At 35.9% G+C, this 19,472-nt stretch overlaps 2 protein-coding genes across 6 annotated transcripts in view; one reads left to right on the forward strand and one right to left on the reverse strand.

The window, feature by feature from the left end:
* Nucleotides 1–19,472, forward strand: part of LOC129952643 (sentrin-specific protease 8) — a 32,954-nt gene that overhangs the window by 3,820 nt on the left and 9,662 nt on the right. The gene's annotated exons all lie outside the window — the stretch shown is intronic.
* On the reverse strand, nucleotides 7,776–13,707 carry LOC129952642 (fatty-acid amide hydrolase 2). Of its 2 annotated transcripts, none has more exons than XM_056065379.1 (5): nucleotides 13,418–13,707; nucleotides 9,647–10,027; nucleotides 9,360–9,579; nucleotides 9,157–9,289; nucleotides 7,776–9,096 (listed from the first exon to the last, which is right to left on the reverse strand). In XM_056065379.1, the coding sequence occupies exons 2-5, from the start codon at nucleotides 9,869–9,871 to the stop codon at nucleotides 8,049–8,051; spliced, it is 1,626 nt and encodes a 541-aa protein (XP_055921354.1). In that variant the 5' UTR covers nucleotides 9,872–10,027; nucleotides 13,418–13,707; the 3' UTR covers nucleotides 7,776–8,048. The 2 variants fall into 2 exon arrangements, with proteins under 2 accessions (XP_055921354.1, XP_055921355.1); XM_056065380.1 differs by lacking the exon at nucleotides 13,418–13,707 and adding an exon at nucleotides 10,164–10,183.

Below are 19,472 nucleotides of genomic sequence, written 5' to 3' on the forward strand. Positions count from 1 at the left end.
AATTCAAACAAATGATTTTATACAATGCAATTCTACAAAACCATAAGCAAACATTTTAGTGTACGGATTTATTTTATCACTTGCGTTCAGGATCATTATATAAATTATTAAGTGGCGCAACGGTTCGTAGAGAACCGGGGCCTAGTGAAAAGTCTCAATCAAAATCTGTATCTCGGTAATATCAGCGATGGACGAAACGGAAACCGAACGGGTTAAGTTAGGCAAATAATTAAAACGATATTTCGACGACTGAAAATGCTATGTGAACAAATTTTAACTTAAGCGATTAGCTTAAGGTAATATTGGTTGTCTAGTAGTGCTGTTTGCAAAAGATTAAGAACATTTTAAAAATATTTAAACTTGAAGGAGCAGATAATTTTGTTTGTATTTAGTTCATATTCGAAGGATTTTCTCTGTCTTTGTGTTGATTTTGAATTCTTCAACATTGCAGTCATAGGGAAAGATAGAGCAAGGTAAAGCATTCCCTATTCGCGTAGTGCGAATAAGGAAAGAAGCTATGTTCTTCCCCAGTATGCAAATATTACGGTTAATGTTTTTGAAAAGAGGGATTCAATTGGCTATTTTACTAGAGTATGATCCGTTCAAATAACGGTAAAACATTACAAATATGCTCTAGTAACGTTAATGAGTAGAGCTCTTGGTAATCAAAGAAGGTATACCTTTGTTATTTGTTATCTACTACCGATACACGCATCTTCTTATAGTGCCAAATGACCATAACATGAATAGCCATAAATTCACAAACAGCCTTAAATTATCGTTCGTCTCTTGGGAGCTGACAAAAAAGTTCTATATCCCCCTTTATTCGCTGCCGCCAAACAAACTAACAGGTCAAAGTTTCAAGTTAAATGCTCAAAACAACTCATCTCCAGTATATTACACATTAGCTTCCTTGTAGTTGTACTTACTGAGCACTTTTTTCGTCTTCGAGGTCCTGCAAATGGCAGCCTAATGTAACCTTGCCTATAAAATAATACAATACAAAAATCAGTAAAAATAGGCTGAGTTCGTAATTATAAACCTTCCAAACTGCCAAAATTGCGTTCATTAAGCGTTCGTTGAGCGTAGCAAAAGTGGTGTTCACATCGACAGTCATTATGCGGTCAAGTAGGCATTTATTTTTATTATGTTGCTGAATTGGCACGGAAAAGGCAGAGTAGCAAATCTGAATATATTTTTTAATACAAATTAATTATTATAATTAATTCACAGGACTGTGTTTGAGTCCAAACTGTTTTCTTTGTACAAAAGGGATAACTTCAAATGTAGTCTTTGTCAACTGAAAAATTTTTTAAACATGTTATTGGTCGTTTTAAGAAAATTTGTAGTTCTTTCAATATACGTACATACTTTATTAACACCGTTCTAAAGGCTTTTGTATCAAAAAAAAAAAAAAACATTTTCCCTTTAGTTTTTTTAAATTTTATTATATGTATCTATCATTCAATGTTTCCAGAAGTGGTTTTTCTGCTAAGCTTAGATAATAAGTTTTATAATATTGTTGGTGATAGCCAATTTTTAAATGTTTGTACTACAAATCAAATTCAAAAACTTCCACAAAATAAAACTGAGTATAATGGCTGCTCGCTTGAAGTTGTAACTGTGTTCATAAACGTATCTGAACATATTTTAGGTACGGCATGGGCAACAAAACCTGCAATTATGAACTTAGAACAACAAGGGGAAATAATTCCTTTTTTGTGGTACACTTATTAGACAGTCCTGCCTCCTGCAGAAATTTTATTTATGATTTTTCCAAACGAAATACAGACATTCAAATATTCATGTACATATGTACAATGTACATACATAACAAAAAAAAATCCAAAAAATTTGAATTGCAAATTCAGCAATTTTAATATGCGCTGTTTTATATATCCGAAACTATTCGCACTGAAAAGAAGACATTCATCCTGTCAGTATTTTTATTTTGCCAGTTTATATTTCTAAGATCTCAGAAATAAATTTCTCACTTTTGTTGTCAGAAAACTAACGTGGACTAACGCTTAAAACGTAAGCGATTTAGGAATAGTTTGCTTATACAGAATGTCACGAACAAATATGAGAGCTTATATTTTAAGTACTGATATTGAACTTAAGTATATATAAAGAGCAAATACAGTCACTCCAAAGATAGATAGGTTAGGTTAAAGTGGCTGTCCATGATGGAAACGGACACACTTAGGCCAGACATGATCATGAAACTGATCAAAACAAGTAATCCGGACCTGCCTACTCACGACTGGAAAGTACCAAAGGTTGAGAAGGAGACAGTGGGTCACTATAGATCGGCTCTCGTGCTGATCAATAGGGAATCACTGGCTCCACTGGCCGCGACCAAAGGTGTGATTAGGTATGGTTTCGATGAAATCATGATGCGTATTTATAAAAAAGATGAAGATACGCTAAACACGCCCCCCACAGAAGCCTCTTCAGCGGAGGGAAGCGATTCATTGGCAACGAAAATGGAGGTCGATGCAACACCAAAAGTGGAACCATCGACATCCACTGCCCCAAATAAGCCATCCGACGTGGAGGCTAAAACTAAAGTCGACAGTAACTCCGACATGGAGACTGAAGACGCCACCTTAGGCATCACCCAGAGTGAGGAAGACCTGCTTAGGTCCTCCTCAGACGAGGAAAACGCCGACAAAACAGTGGTGGAGGTTGATCTGACTAATAGTAGCAATGCTGCGATTAGTACAGATTAATCTCCATCACGCCATCATGGCCACAAACAACCTGATACTCCGACTGCATATGAACAAGGAAGACATCGTCTTAATACAGGAGCCGTGGGTCTCAAACTCCATCATCAGAGGTCTCAGGACTCCTGGCTATAAAATATTATATGCATCGGAGAAAGGTGAACCAAGGTCATGCATGTTAGTAAAAAATGACTTAAACATATTTTTACTCCCCAATTACAGCGACAAGGACACCACCACCGCTGTCCTAACAACAGATAAAGCCACCTACTGGCTCATATCCTCCTACCTTGGCCACGACAGCCCAATTCCAGGAAACACCTTGAGGAAGGCAATTGCGGACGCGCAATCGAAAAAAGTTGGTCTCCTAATTGGTTCAGAAGCTAACGCCCATCACACGGTATGGGGTAGCTCTGATATAAATGAGAGAGGTGAGTACTTATTTGATTATTTACCAAGCACTAACCTACTCATAAGTAATATTGGTAATGAACCCACATTTGTAACCAAGAATAGGAAAGAGGTACTTGATATTACACTTACCTCTGACTCGATCCACAATATGATTTCAAACTGGCATGTCTCAAAAGAGAATTCCTTCTCTGACCACAAATACATTCAGTTTGAGCTCAAAGATGTAGCAAATACATCTACGGGATTTCGAAATCACCGGAATACCAACTGGGAGCGTTATAGGGAGGTACTAACACAACTGCTTAATCATAACCTTCTTAAAAGCTCCTCCAGTAAAGATGAACTAGACCTTTCTGTAAATCATCTCACCGAAGCCTTAAATGAATCAATGAGATCTTCATGCCCTGTAACCATTTTAAAGGGTAAAAAGAAACCTCATTGGTGGCATAAAGAATTAGAACCATTCAGAAAGAGCTGTCGTAAACTCTTCAACAGATCTAAGTACACTAGATCTCCTTCTGACTGGGACTTATACAAACAAGCTCTAAAGCAATATAAAAAAGAATTAAGAAAGAGTAAGAGGTCTTCTTGGAGAAATTTTTGTGGTAAAATAGAAAATACTTCAGAAGCCTCAAGACTCAGGAAAATTCTCTCAAAAAGTCCAACAATACCTAGTGCTTTAAAGACAGAAACAGGCACATGGACTATCACAGATGAAGAATCTCTTAACCTGTTATTAGACACCCACTTTCCAGGTAGTTCTAACATACTCAACGACTTAACATCAGAGTCTCAAGCTTCTACAAGCGATTTAGTTGGTCTAATAACGCGGGAAAAACTGCAATGGGCCATAGACAGCTTTGATCCATATAAATCTCCAGGACCAGATGGAATCATTCCGGCCGAACTACAAAAATGCTCAGACATGATTATTCCACCATTGGAAATCATTCTGACAAGCTGTGTAAGGTTGAGATATATTCCCAAAGCCTGGAGAATGGCAAAAGTAGTCTTCATTCCCAAAGCAGGGAAACCCTCACACGTTAACCCTAAAGATCTACGACCAATCAGCCTATCATCCTTCCTTCTTAAAACCTTGGAAAGATTGATTGAAATTTATATCAGACATAATTTAAAACCATGTCTCATTTCCACAGCTCAACATGCTTACTCTAAGGGAAAATCATTAGAATCAGCACTTCACTCACTGGTACGTACTATTGAACATTCCCTCGAATACAAAAAATATAACCTGGTAGCGTTCCTAGATATTGAAGGAGCTTTCAACAACGTCAGTTACCAGGCGATCACAACAGCAATGGATAAGCTGAAATTAGAGAAGTCACTCATAGATCTTATAAGTCTCATGCTCAAAAGCAGGACAATAATTTCTAACATGAGAAGTTTTACTACCACCAGATCGGTGAATCGAGGCACTCCCCAAGGTGGAGTCCTTTCGCCTCTTTTATGGAACATGGTAGTAAACGACTTACTTACAACATTGGAAACAGAAGGTTTCAAGGTGATTGCCTACGCTGATGACGTTGCGATATCCGTATCTGGGAAGCACCCCCAAGTTCTCTCGGAACTCCTACAAAATGCCCTAAACAGGCTAACTAAATGGGCTAATCAATGTGGATTGGACGTCAACCCACACAAAACAGAATTAATACTCTTCTCGAGAAGATATAAAATTCCTCAGATTAGCCCACCAAAGATTAAAGGAATACCATTAAGCTTTTCCGACCAAGCTAAATATTTGGGCCTCATTTTAGACAAAAAACTAAATTGGAAGGCAAATATTGATGAAAGAGTCAAAAAGGCTACTGTAGCGCTTTTTACTTGTAAAAAGGCCATAGGATCAAAATGGGGCTTCTCCCCAAAAATAACCCACTGGCTATACACTTCGGTAATCAGGCCGATACTCATTTATGGAGCCGTCGTATGGTGGACCGCACTGGATAAGATGGTAAATCTAAATAAACTCATTAAAGTCCAGCGGTCAGCAGGTATGTGCATCACAGGAGCACTTCGCACAACACCAACCGCAGCACTGGAAGTGCTTTTAAACCTAACACCACTTGACATCTTCTCTAAAAAGGTGGCTGCCAACTCATGTGTAAGGCTTAGAGCCACCTCTCAATGGACCAGTAACAATACTGGACATACAACCATTCTAGACAATTTCAGATCTATCCCAGATCGCTTAGACTATACCACCCCAAAAATGGTACTTGGTAAAAGATTCCATGTGTCCATCCCTTCAAGATCCTCCTGGGAAGAAGAGGGACCCCTGGAAGACGATGCGGTACACTTCTACACTGACGGTTCAAAGACCGATCACGGAGTTGGAAGTGGTATCTTTTCAGAACAACTGAATCTCAGTCTATCCTATAGACTTCCCAATCAATGTAGTGTATTCCAGGCAGAAGTAATGGCGATTAAAGAAGCACTATCCTGGCTCAAAGAAAACGTTATATCTTGTAAGGATATACGAATCTTCTCGGACAGCCAAGCCGCTCTTAAATCTCTCGCGTCTGTCTCCACAAACTCTCGAACAGTCCACGATTGTCAATCATCTTTGAAGGAGATGACGGAACAGTTTAACATTCACCTCATTTGGGTGCCGGGCCACAGAGACATTCCGGGAAATTGCAAAGCCGATGAGCTCGCCAAAAACGGAACACTTCTGCCTTATGTTAGACAAAAACATAACATAGGAACACCACTTGCTACATGCAAATATCTTTTCAAGCAATATGCTTTAGAAACAACAAATACTAGATGGTCACAAAGTACCACCTGCCTGGCAACCAAGCAAATATGGCCAAGTATTGACTTAAAACGGTCAAAAGGCTTGATATCACTAAGCAGACAAAGTATAAGCTCTACAATTGGAGTAATAACGGGACACTGCCTCATAGGTAGACATGCTCTGAGGCTAGGGGTCTACACAAATGACTTCTGTAGAAGCTGCATGGACGAGGAGGAAGAGGAAACAGTCCAACACCTTCTATGAACATGTCCAGCACTCTCCATTAGAAGGAATTACTTTCTCGGTAATCCCTTCTTCGATAATACCAGTGAACTGGCAAATATTGACACAAAACGTCTCTCTAACTTTATTAAAAGCACAAAATGGTTTGTTTAAATTCATTACTCTCCCATGAGTAACCTCATTAGTGGTATCACAATGGACCTTTGAGGTCTACGTGTGTCAATGATATCTAGACAGCCACTCTAACCTAACCTAACCTAGGCCAGTTTAATGGCCCATTATGATATCACATGAATCTTGAGGCTTCCTCCTAAGTCCAATGGAACCAGTTTGAGTCCCTTACGAAACGTGACATTCTGATTGTACCGATATGATTTAGATCGTTGAAGAAGAATTCTCCTAGGTATTGCGTTTGAGCTAAAGCAGGGCATGTACAGAGAAGGTGAAGAACTGTTTACTCTCTTCCTCCTCCATACAGCTTCTGCAAGTCAATATTATAGTAATGACACCTACTATCGAGCTTATATGCGATCTGCATAATGCATTTAATCCAGTGTTGGCCAGATGTTTTTTGTGACCTGACACGTGGTGACGTTGTTCCACCTGGTGCCTGCCCTCCTTACAGCGTCTTGTATTAGCAACAATTTACAAATAGCGATTGGTATGCCAGTATGTGCCAAACGTGGTAGGATGCACTGTACAGTTCCTGGCGAGTTCATCTGGGGTGGAATCGGCTAAGGTGATAGTTGGCTATCATTTTTTGATGGTCAAATTGACTATCATTTTCATTCCGTCTGTGTAGGATGATTCAACTCAATTCAATTCGATTGAACAATTTCAGATTCAAATTGTCAAAATTCGTTGTTGCCTTATTGGAATTTTAAATTGATTCTTATAAAATATCTAAATAAAAGTATCAAATTGGCTGATTTTAAATAAAATTCTTACTTAATTTTTTTCGTATGTCGTAAGCTTTGTCGGTCACAAGGATATGTTTTTTACCTAAAAAAGGGAACTGCAAATATTTTCCATTCGTTTTTTGTAAGCGTCTGGTAACTCTATTCAGAAACGACATATTTGTACGAAAACCACTTTTAGGTATCAATTTGACTATCACCTTTCATAGATCAAATTCGATTATTTTGACTGTCATTTATCAACAATCACCTTAGCCGATTCCACCCCTGCCTTGCAGTTACCTGGAATGTCTCTTTGTCCGGCACCCAGCAAATGTGAATATTAAACTGCTGTGCCATCTCCATTAGAGATGATCGACAGTTATAGACTGTTACAGAGTTTGTAGAGACAGAGTCCAGAGATTTTATAGCGGCCTGACTATCTGAGAAAATACGGATATCAGATGTTTTCTTTAAGCCAGGACAAGACTTCTTTTATCGTCAATAGTTCCGCCTAGAACACGCTACAATGATTGGGAAGGCAGAATGAGAGACTTAATTTCAGTCGTTTAGAGTACACTTCATTTTTAATGAACCCCTCACATGAACTAACCTCATAACTTTTTATTTTATTGGAGTTGTTTTCTTTGAGCTTAAATGAATTTTGTGCCAAATTTTATTTAAAAATTCTATACTTAATACTATCACGAACTCTGAAAAAAAAGTAAAAAACAACTATTCATGTTTTGCACTTTATTACTAAGTGTAAATATTATGTATGTTTGTTTCTTTCATAACAAGAAAGTTTCACTAAATTTACATTATATGAAAATAATCACGAACATTTTTGGTATATAAATTCAAAGGATGTTCACATATAAAAAATATGGTTTTTATAATATAGCCTTGTTGTTTTCTTCCAAATTATACAATATAGGATGTGTTGTTTTAGATTTAAGTAATGAAATCCACCACTATTGCAGTACAACGATTTCACTATGAAAAATGTATCTAACATTTTATACCTGGACGCACCCAACCACCAAATGCTTTTTCTAGCTCCTCAGCTACAGCCAAACACAGTCGATCGTTATTAAAATTTGCAACCACTTGTACCCCAAGTGGAACGCCTTCACTGCCCAAACCCAAAGGAACTGCTGTAGCAGGAAAACCTAAAACATTTATTATTCCAGTGTAGGAAAAGTTGAGTGGACGCACCAAAGGCTCATTGTGATATGGTGCTACGGTGGGATGAGTTGGGTAGATAAAAACTCCATCATCTCCAAGTAAATTCTGCATTTCCTTTCTTAAATTATCTCGTTTTTTAACCAGGTGATGGTATTTTGGTGATCCAAATGGTATCTGGGCATTATCTACTAAAGCTGTGACCACACCAATGAAGGTATGTTGTGAAAGCCCCACACAAAGTTTTAAAAGTTCTGTTATGGGGTTTATTTCCCCATTGAAATTTGCCAACTGATGACCAAATCCATGACCCGAGTCGTCTTTCATATTGGCAAACCAAATCGAAGGTGATTGTTTAAATTTTTCGTTTTGAATTTTCGATGCGGTCGTTCCAGTTGACGTTTGCAAATAATCAATTACTTTGCGCAGTGAGTTTTTCAAGTCTTCATCCACAGGAGAGACCAATCTACTTCCTCCGTCGCTTTCTTGATAGTAATATTTCAGTTTTTTTAAGTCAACCGGTTCATCTAAGTTGAGGAGCGAGGATTTTTGACCGGATATAATTTTCAAGACTGGTTTTAAATCGACAGCATGTCGACACATGGGGCCAATGCCAAGGAATGAATCTTGCTCCAATGAAAAAGGCATTGGAAATTGACCTTTATTCGAAACAATATTTTTGGATGGTTTGTGCCCAAATGTACCAGTGAAAAACGAAGGCATTCGTATAGAACCTCCAATATCGGAGCCTAGACCGAACGGAGATGCAGCTAAAGCTTGAATACAACCTTCACCCCCACTTGAACCTCCAACAATTCGATTGGTGTCGTATGGATTGCGTGTACGTCCATGTAGCGTATTAAAACTTTCCCACCTAAAAGCAAAATAAAAATCAAATATATTTAAAGATCAAAACAACGTTTTGCCTGCCTACCACATGCACATCTCTGAAACATTTGTTAGACAGAAAGGTATCGCACCCGCTTTCCTCATTAATCCCATAGCATCTGAATCTTCATTTGAGCGTACACCTTTTCGAGCATAAAGCCCAGCAGTGTTAAGGAAATCTTTAAATAATTATAATATTTTAATTTCTCGATTTTTTAGTGTAGTGGTAATTATGAAATAAGAACTTACCTTTTACAGCTATGCAATCCTTAGTAGAAATGGGAACTCCTAAAAATGGTTTTATTTTCAAAAGTTCTTCGGGTGTATATGTCCCAGAAGCTATTAGGGCATCTGCATCTGCTGCATCCTTTAGTGCTTCTTTAAAGCGTTTGTCAACGACACAGTTAAATGTTGGATTTACTTCTTCCACTCGCCTTATAAAAGCCTCCAAAACAGCTACACTGGTTATCTATTCAAAATAATCATAATCTTAATGAAAATGAGTCTTAAAAATAACATTTTAAAATTATAAAAACCTGTTTTGTTCGAATTTTGCTTGCCAATGAAGTTGCTGATTCTAATAGTAATGGATCTGTTATTGCTGGCATTACTTTACCTTTTTTTCCATAGATTACAGTAAAAATTAATCTCGCAATTTTTGTGATTAATGTGAAAAAGAAATGCTCTAAGTATAGCACAAAAGACGAACGTTTTTTGTGTCGATTGGATACATCGGTGGAAAATTCGCTTGTTTCACCCATATTGTTAGAAATATTTTAATTTGTATCTATGTTTGTACTTTTATAAATGGATTTCCAGATTGGAATGATTTTAAATGCTTAGCTTCGTTCGAGGAATACTTTTAATTAATACTTTCTTTGTATACCATATTCCACTATTGTGTTTATATTTTAACTCTGAAAAAATAATACAAAAAATTAGTTAAATTAAATTAAGAGTTTGAATAAAGAAATGCATAGTTAATAATCTAAAAAGAAATGTTTTACTGGTGTACTTCTACATAAATTCTTTAAAAATTGTATATATATTTACATCGTGACCACAAGACAATTTTTGAAGCTTCCATTTGGTACTATTATCACAAAATAATAAACACGAAATAAAAAGTTAGGTATGTTGAGTCACTTTTATGAACAGAAGATATGAACTTTATGATAAGCCTATTCGTAAAAAAAATACAATAATATTTCTGACGAATTAAGATATCAACTTAAAGATAACACAAGTAAGGTATATTTATATTGAAGTTTACAATCGATAGATTCATAATAAGTTCAATACATTTTTGTTTGTTGTAAATTTCACTAAATTTCTATGATAAAATGTATTCTCATGTCAAATATCTAACTGTAATGCAGTGAAGCACTTGCGAAAAATGGATTTTGTTTTTTTCGACCTTTTTACACTTTTGTCATGAATTTTTGGCGTTAAAAATAATTTTCACTCAACGTTTTCAACCAGCAAGTTTATAAGTGTGACCTGAACTATGACAAGATATCTATAATGGGAAAAACAATTATTTCAAAATTATTTTAGAGCAAATTCAGCACTCTTTTAAATAAAACAAACGAGACATTTTGTAATTTAATTAAGGAGCTTCTATCTCCAAAACTTGTTTTCGGACAATAGGTTCAGCTTTTTCTTTGCAATATTTTGTGAAAGTACATAATTGGTAAGAGTATGAAAACAAAATATTTAAATAGTAAATCTTCATCTTTTATTGATTAATTAAATTTATTATAATCACTAAATTATTGATAATTGTAAACTTAAAAAATAATATTGGAATTATGTCTGTTAGTGTTTTTAAGAAAGAAATTATTTAACGACTAAAATTGATTAAAATTTTCTTCTTTTGATAACGCTCTCGAATCTTGGCATACTATAAAATCAACCAACTTTGAACACGTCTTTGAAGCAAAAAGTACCTGTTCGACTTATTTTGAATTTTTGTCAATGAGAAAGCCTTGTTTTAGGGACTGGACTCCTGATCTCTCATTAAAGTTCACTTCAACAATGCTATATTCTGTTTGTTTTATAGTTTTATAGTTCTTCTAACGGTCTTTCGTTTTCATGTTAGAGACTTTTAGCTTGAAGTTATTCTCTACATTTTCCGTTGAACACACATTATTTGAAACTCTCTGAATGTAAAGTGTTCATAAAAATAGCAGCACTTTTGACTTTATAATTAAAAAGTGTTAAAAATTAAATTTTTTTATTTTTCGGTAATTAAACATTTTAATATTTAAAGTTTTAAGTATTTGTAACATACACTATATAAAAAAAAAAATGTTAGCTCTAAAATAAACAATGGGACGGTCAAGACACTGCACCAAAGAAATTCGAAAACTTATTAGAAAACTGCGTTTGGAGGGAAAAACCTACCAAAATATTCATCCATGGCTGTTCATCTAAAATGGTCAGTAACGCTTCCATAGGCTCTAGGAAAATAAGAAATGGACTTCAACTGTCTGTTAACGCTGTCACAATTCGAAGACGGCTTTTATAAGCGAAGTTACCAGCCCGAAGTCCACGCAAGGTACCATTCTTGACGAAAAGGCATGTGGCAAAGAGAATGGATTTTGTTAAAGCGTATAGAAATTGGGCAAAAGAGAAATGGAGGAATGTTCTGTGGAGCGATGAAAGCAAAGTAGTCCTTTTTGGGTCCAAGGGTCGTCGAGAATATGTGAGAAGAGCCTAAAATGCAGCAATCGATCCAGGGTACACTATAAAAACAGTAAAGCATGGTGGAGGAAAAATTATGATATGGGCTTGCTTTACATATTACGGGGTCAGACCTATTTATCCTATCGGGGGTATAAGGGATGCAACCGACTATGTGAAAATTCTCGAGGAAGTTATGTTACCCTATGCTGAAGACGAAATGACGTTGGTTTGGGTATACCAACAGGACTATGATCCAAAGAATACGTCAAAAAATGCAAAATCATGGTTATGGAGTGTCCCGCTCAATCCCCCGACCTTAACCCCATCCAAAATTTGTAAGGGAGATGTTAAGAACGCAGTTCAAAAAGCAAAACCCAAGAATTCGAAAGAATTGTGGGAAGCAGTGCCTGATTCATGAAACACAATACCAGTCGAAAGGTGTCAGGTTTTAGTGGACTCGATGCCACGTAGATGCGAAGTGATAGTTTCCAAAAATAAACCTATTTTGAATATATTGCTTGATAAGATGTCGAATTATTCTTGGATTTCTACCTAAATCGCACTTTTAATATATCAAAACAGAGCAATGTTTTTATTCGTTTTTTATTCTTTCTCGTCGTAAACATGTTAAATATAGATTGAAAAATAAATTTTCCCAATTGCATGTTTTATAAAATACCATGAAAATTATGTATTTTGTATTAAATTAAAAAAAACCTTATCTCCAAAAGACCACTTTTTTCTGTTATTGTTATAAGCAATTTTCTCATATTTTTCCTCAAGTCCAGACAATAAACTCAAATCTGCGATAGTTCTGAAAAACCAGGTACTTGACAGTTGACAGTACATATAGATTAACTGCAAGTCAAGACATGCATACAGAACCGTCTTTCGTGGCCAGTTGTACAACTTTCTCTATGGCATATTAGATGCAATCTTTTTCACAGCACTGTATGCAAACAAATATTCTAGAAGCTAGGTTTTTCACTTGAATTATTTCTTTTTGCTATGAATACTTAGTTACGCAACATATATGAACATAATTTATAAAATACGTACGACCTACACATAATGCACCTAATTGATAGCCTCTGAGCTGGGTATATTATTTTTTAACGAATCAATTAGAGCGAGCTCAATTTTATTAACAACCTTAAAATTCAAATTTAATTCCTCTTGAAATTATGGTGAAGGTATTGGCATTTTTATTATTTCAAAAAAAAAAATGTATAGATAATATTGATTTCAGACTATTATAAATTTTAATAGTCTGACCGAGGGACGAACCAATGGATGATATCATAACTTATAAATAAACGTAAAAAGACGATACCTAGTTCTTTGTTAAAATATTACTTTACTCAATCAATCAAAAACAGATTTTCCCTAACGTAGGTATGTGATACAAATTTAATTCTATACCTATTGCACATCAAAACCAACCCTTTGTTTAACTTAAGAACCTTTGTTATTAATTAAAACAATGAAGTTAATGCATACCAATATACATTATTCATTTTTACACAGTGTTTAGGTATATGCAATTATTATTAAATCAAATTTTTAATAAATATACTAGCTTAAAACACACATCCACTGCCACAAAATATTTTGCTTACCAAGAAATAGTTTTATTTTACCGAACAAAACTTAAATAATTGCCAGAAAATAGATTATGTTCTTTTCTTTTGTTTTCTGTGACGAATTTGTTTGTTATTGAAAGATAATTTAACAAAAGTATAATGAATGTTATGTTCGAATACAGTTATCGAAAATAAAATAGTTTTGTTTGTGCCTGCTCCCGTTCTCCGTTCTGTTTAGTAACTTTTAACTTAACTTTTCTATAAACTGTTTCTGTAATGCCTTGTTGGAAAAAATCTTTCAACCCTGCAAAACGCATTTGTTTACTTTACTATCAGAAATTATCAATTATAATGAAGTTGAAGTATATTTGATTATATTTTCAGTGTGAGTTGGTTGATGACATGATGACTCCACGAGCAATATTTTATAGCATGCCATAGAAATTATTGGTTAACATTAATTGCAGGCTTTATATAGCATGTTATGAAATTTTAACATGGAACTGCTTAAAGCATTCTTTAAAAAGTTATATTAGATTGTATAAAGATTTGCTTGAATGAAATTAGATATTCGTATTCATATAGACCTCGGCAGTATGTTAATTGTGATTTTGGCTTTGAGGTGGTTTTAATTGAAAAATTCTTAATATGGAGAGAAGTTTGTATTTGCAGTCTTTTTTCTTCTCATTAATAAAATGCTTTGTGTAATGCGTTAATATTTTCGAAGAATTAATACGGAATATTTCTTTCAAATCGTTCGTTTTTCAAAAATAGAATACAAAATGATTATTTTTATTTTCTTGTAAATTAAATAGACAAGCATACGCAAACTGTCTACTCGTTATACTTAGGATTGTTGTTGAAAAAATATAAAATTATGGAATTATTATTTGAACAACAAGTAAAATTGATATTTGGTTAAATTTGTCTACCCTAATTCTTAATTTTGCATATTTTTCTAAATATTAATTGAATTGATTTAATCTTATGTTTTTAATAATCATTTTAAAATCAGCTCACAGCAAACAATAATAAGCCTGATACCATCTTGAACTGGACATCAAAAATTCATCGTGCTAGAAAATTTAACAACGCTGATGCAATTTACACTAGCTCTTACAATTGAACTGCATACAAAACAACCTCGTCAAACCAAACTGTCGGTAAGGCAGTTTGTTCATGTGAAAAGTTAATATGCCGATACAGTAGTTAAATATCTCCAAACAGAAGAAGTATGCCGACTTTATATATAATGAAGCAGCTTTCAACGTTACCATGTAGCCGTATTAAAATAAACAAAGCTACAACGTTTTCTTTAGTAGTATTCACATCAGCAGAACTAAATTAGTTTTTTCTCTCTGACATGAGCGCGACCAACAAACGACGAATGAATTACAAAATGTGAGTTATATTTTCCAAGACATATTTTCACACAAATTCTTCTTAATTTCTATTTGATTTATGATGCATACTTTTACTTTTCAATATCATGTATTAATAATTTTAAGAAAACAAATTTATTCGTCGCGAAAAATTTTAGTTCATACGAACTGTCAAACTTTGTTCGCGTCCACATTATCCACACTCGAAACGAATAAAATTATCGTGAGTACTTAACCTAAAAAAAATCATTTTTGTTTCGGTTTCGATGGTAAATGGTGTTTGGCTGTGGCTCGAACTAAAAACTCTCATGTGAAAGAAATGTCAAAATCGACGAATTCGTTGGTCGTTGGTTGTGCTCATGTGAATAGTGATTTAGGGCTGGCGGCTACTGAGCATCTAAGATTTGTTGTTCTCTTGTGTACGGTTTAATAAGAAGCAACTAAGTTTCTCGCAACTTTGAATAAGTTTTTTGTTTACCCGCGCTCACCAAGCAAATTTTAATGCAGTCCGATGACATCCGTATAATGAAACACAGAAAAACTATTTTATTTTTCAACGAAAGAAAAAGTTATTTTAAAATTTCAAGGAGGGAAAGAAAATAGAAATCCAATAAAAGCTATAAATAATTAATAAAAAAAAATTACTTTTCTTGAACAACTTCATCACTTGACAGGCTTTGACATAACTTCTATGTCAACACATTGGTATATGTAAATACTAATGCTATATCGAAGTTGAAACAGTGTGAGGTTTATATGACAGAAACTATTCAATATAATATATTAATAGGCGGTTTTTTAGGTCACTCATTTTGACGTTTCATCATTTTGTCTCAGTTCCCAACTACCGTATCCGTAGCCTTCTTCATAAAGTCACATCGATATGATATAACCTATCTTGTCTAGGTTAAGATAAAGGGATTCGCTATACAAAATTAATTTAAAATTATTTTCTCATGCAAGCATCCACTTGTAGAATGTATTTCTAATGAAAACAACTGAAAGTGTCAAAAAAGGTATTTGACTTTGAAATAATTCGCATATCAATGAAAATTGTTACAGACTGGGCGATCATTTGACTTTTTTGTGGAAACTCAAAAGAAACGTTATTTAAAAAATATCAGTTAAGAAAACGTTGCACAAGCCTGTGCTGTTTGTTTCTGTAGTGGCCAAATATAAACTCTCCGGTGTTATGATTGGCGTTGCCAAATTTTGAAAAACCCTAACATATGTTGACATAGTATAAAATGTTAATGTTACGAGTAGATGATTTTTTACAACAGCTTAAAGACTTAAGGTTATATTGTTAAACAAACAAAACTTTGATTTGATTTCAGATACACACAATTCATGTTTTTAAGGCGTATTCTCAGTAACTGGGCCCGGATCCTCTAGAATGCGACCACAAATTTTGTAATCGTTTACGTTTACTACCAGAGAGCATCAGTTACAAATTTATAAAATTAACGTTTAAATTGAAAACGAGCTTTAGCATTCCCCAAGATCAAAAATTCACTAATTAAAAAATGGTATAAACAAGTGTGTCAGGACAATTCTACATGTAAAATTTAGAACAAACGAAAAAATTAATGAAATGTTCACATTTTATAGTTTCACAACATTTATTTAAAATGTTTTTTTTTGTGCATAAATAATGAGTATGTCAGCCATTTTTGGACACAACCTCTATAAGACGGCTTGGAGTAGAATCAAAGTTTTTTTTTAAAAAATAAACATAGGAAATTTGGGACCAGGCATGATGAATAGCTTCGATTAAGATGTCCCTGTCTTCAAATTGTCTGCCACCTTCATAAACTTCACGAGAAATCCATGACCAAGCTTTTTCAATTATGTTAAAGTCCAGTGGCCATCACAGGCCACGGCAAATGTTGAAAACCCAAGTCAGAGGTCCAAAATTGTTTTTCGTTTTTGGAAATGACCGTTCCAGCAAATATGTATAATTGTTCCCATTCATTGTTGCCGAAAAAATCTCAAAGACGTGCCATAGTAGGCTACAACTTCCCACACCATTATGTTGTATGGCTATGATACTTACTTACTTACTTACTTACTTACTTAAGGTGGCGCTACAGTCCGGGGCGGACCTGGGCCTCAACCAACAAGCGTCTCCAGCCAGCTCGGTCCCTAGCTAACTGTCTCCAGTTTCGCACGCCAAGTTGGTTGAGGTCCTCTCCCACCTGGGTGCGCCACCTGAGTCGCGGTCTTCCTCTACTGCGCCGTCCCTCGGGATTGGATTCGAAGACCTTCCGGGCTGGAGCGTTGATGTCCATCCGCTCTACATGACCTAGCCATCTAAGCCGTTGGACTTTGATTCTGCTAACTAGGTCAGTGTCGCTGTACAGCCCGTACAGCTCGTCGTTATATCTTCTCCTCCATTCTCCATCTATGCGTACGGGACCAAAAATCGCCCGAAGAATTTTTCTCTCGAAGCATCCTAAGACGCTCTCATCTTTCTTTGACAGGGTCCAGGCCTCAGCGCCATAAATGAGAACCGGGATGATGAGTGTCTTATAGATGGTGATTTTACATGCTCGAGAGAGGACTTTACTTCTCAATTGCCTTCTAAGTCCAAAGAAGCAGCGATTTGCAAGAGTTATTCTTCGTTTGATTTCAGCGCTGGTGTCGTTGTCTGCATTAATAGCGGTGCCTAGGTAGACAAAGTCCTTAACTACCTCAAAGTTATAGCTGTCCATGGTGACGTTTTGCCCAAGACGTCGTCGTTCAGTGTCCTTTTTTGATGACAGCATATACTTGGTCTTGCCCTCATTGACCACTAAACCCATCTTCTTCGCTTCCTTCGCAATGCTCAAAAACGCTCCACTGACATCACGCTTTGATCTTCCAATTATGTCAATATCATCTGCGTATCCGAGTAATTGGATGGATCTTTGGAAGATTGTGCCTCTAGTGTTTACGGTTGAGTTTTGCACAATTCTTTCCAGAACGATGTTGAAGAAGTCGCATGACAGTGCATCGCCTTGTCTAAAACCTTTTTTGACATCAAATGCATCGGTAAGATCTTTTCCGACCTTGATAGAGCAGCGTGCATTCTCCATCGTCATTCTGCACAAACGGATAAGTTTGACAGGGATGCCAAAACTAGACATTGCTCGGTAGAGCTCTTCCCTATAGATGCTGTCATACGCGGCTTTAAAATCGATAAAGAGATGGTGGGTATCGATTTGAAGCTCCTGGGTTTTTTCCAAGATCTGCCGTAGTGTGAATATTTGGTCGATAGTGGACTTTCCTGGTCTGAAGCCACACTGATAAGGACCAATCAGATTGTTGACGAATGGCTTCAGACGTTCACATAATACGGCAGAGAGGATCTTATACGCAATGTTAAGGAGACTGATGCCTCTGTAGTTGGCGCAGTTTAGAGGGTCTCCTTTCTTATGTATCGGGCACACTATGCTGAGATTCCACTCATCGGGCATGCTTTCTTCCGACCAAATTTTGCAAATGAGTTGGTGCATGCTCCCTACCAAGTCATCGCCTGCTGCTTTGAATAGTTCGGCGGTGATGCCGTCAGCTCCAGCAGCTTTGTTTGACTTAACTTTAGATATAGCTATCTTCACTTCGTCAAGGTCGGGTAGGCGGAATTGTTGATCTGCGTCGCCGAGGTTGAGTGGTTCTATCTCCCTTACAGCGGAGTTCGGTTCGTCATCGCCGTTATATAATTTGGAGAAGTGATCTTTCCATATTCTCAGCATCGACTGTGGTTCTACTACGATGTTCCCTTGATCGTCTTTACAGGCTTCGGTTCGTGGCTGGTACCCTTGGGAGGTTTTTTTTACCTTTTGGTAAAATTTACGAACCTCATTCCTGTTGTGACATCCCTCTATCTCCTCGATCGCGCGCTTCTCATGCTCTCTTTTTTTCCGTCTAAGAAGCCGGTGTTCCTCTCTCCTCTTCTGCTCGTAGAGCTCGCGAGCAGCTCTAGTCCTTTTCCTGTAGTCCTGTATGGCTATGATGCATTGTCAAAATAAGTTCATCCTTTCGCACATCATGGAAATACAAATTGTAACCATATAACCGTAACTGTCAAGGTTAAACTTGTTTTAATCCGAAAAGACAACGCGTAGTAATGGATACTACTCCGGGCCACATGATCTCTTGGAAAAATAATTTGATGCACCTTGTGTCTGGGTTTCTTTTTTAGTTTTTTTCTCTGATTAGTATCACTTTTTGTATTATACTTCGAACTACCTGATACTGTGCGTAGAATTAACATTTTTTTCTTGATGTTGTTGCCTCTGCCGTGCACTCTTTGATTTCTACCATATTTTTGTAGGTCAACAAGATAATTGCTTACAACTAATGTTTTCCTTCTGTTAAGTCTCCTTGTTGTTCCACTCTTTGATCCTTAATCTTAAATCCTTGGAACCATATATAGCTGTGAAACCTATGTGTATTTCGAAACCTTTCAACACTCTTAGATATTCTATACAAATGTTTTTAAAAGATTAAACATGAAAACTTGCACTAAAATATTCGTAATGACCTCAAGTGAATCATCTTTTTATACGCTTTTTTAGGAATTCATAAATGATCTTTGGAAATTCCAACGCTCGTTTCTAATTTTCCCTATAATTTTATACAGGTAGTAAACATTTCCATTTTTAGCAGTGGTTAGTACTGCACATATAAAACATAATCCATCCACAAAAAGAATATTTTGACATTTT

Source organism: Eupeodes corollae, chromosome 3 (assembly GCF_945859685.1).
Source record: "Eupeodes corollae chromosome 3, idEupCoro1.1, whole genome shotgun sequence".
Lineage (NCBI taxonomy): Eukaryota > Metazoa > Arthropoda > Insecta > Diptera > Syrphidae > Eupeodes > Eupeodes corollae.

What these genes read in the sequence shown, in the direction of transcription:
- LOC129952642 (XM_056065379.1), bottom strand. Translation starts at nt 9,871, where the DNA reads ATGGGTGAAACAAGCGAATTTTCCACCGATGTATCCAATCGACACAAA. An exon ending in GGATTGCATAGCTGTAAAAG is followed by an intron (nt 9,290 to 9,359) that starts GTAAGTTCTTAT and finishes AATTATTTAAAG; the next exon opens with ATTTCCTTAACACTGCTGGG. An exon ending in GTTTCAGAGATGTGCATGTG is followed by an intron (nt 9,097 to 9,156) that starts GTAGGCAGGCAA and finishes TTTTGCTTTTAG; the next exon opens with GTGGGAAAGTTTTAATACGC.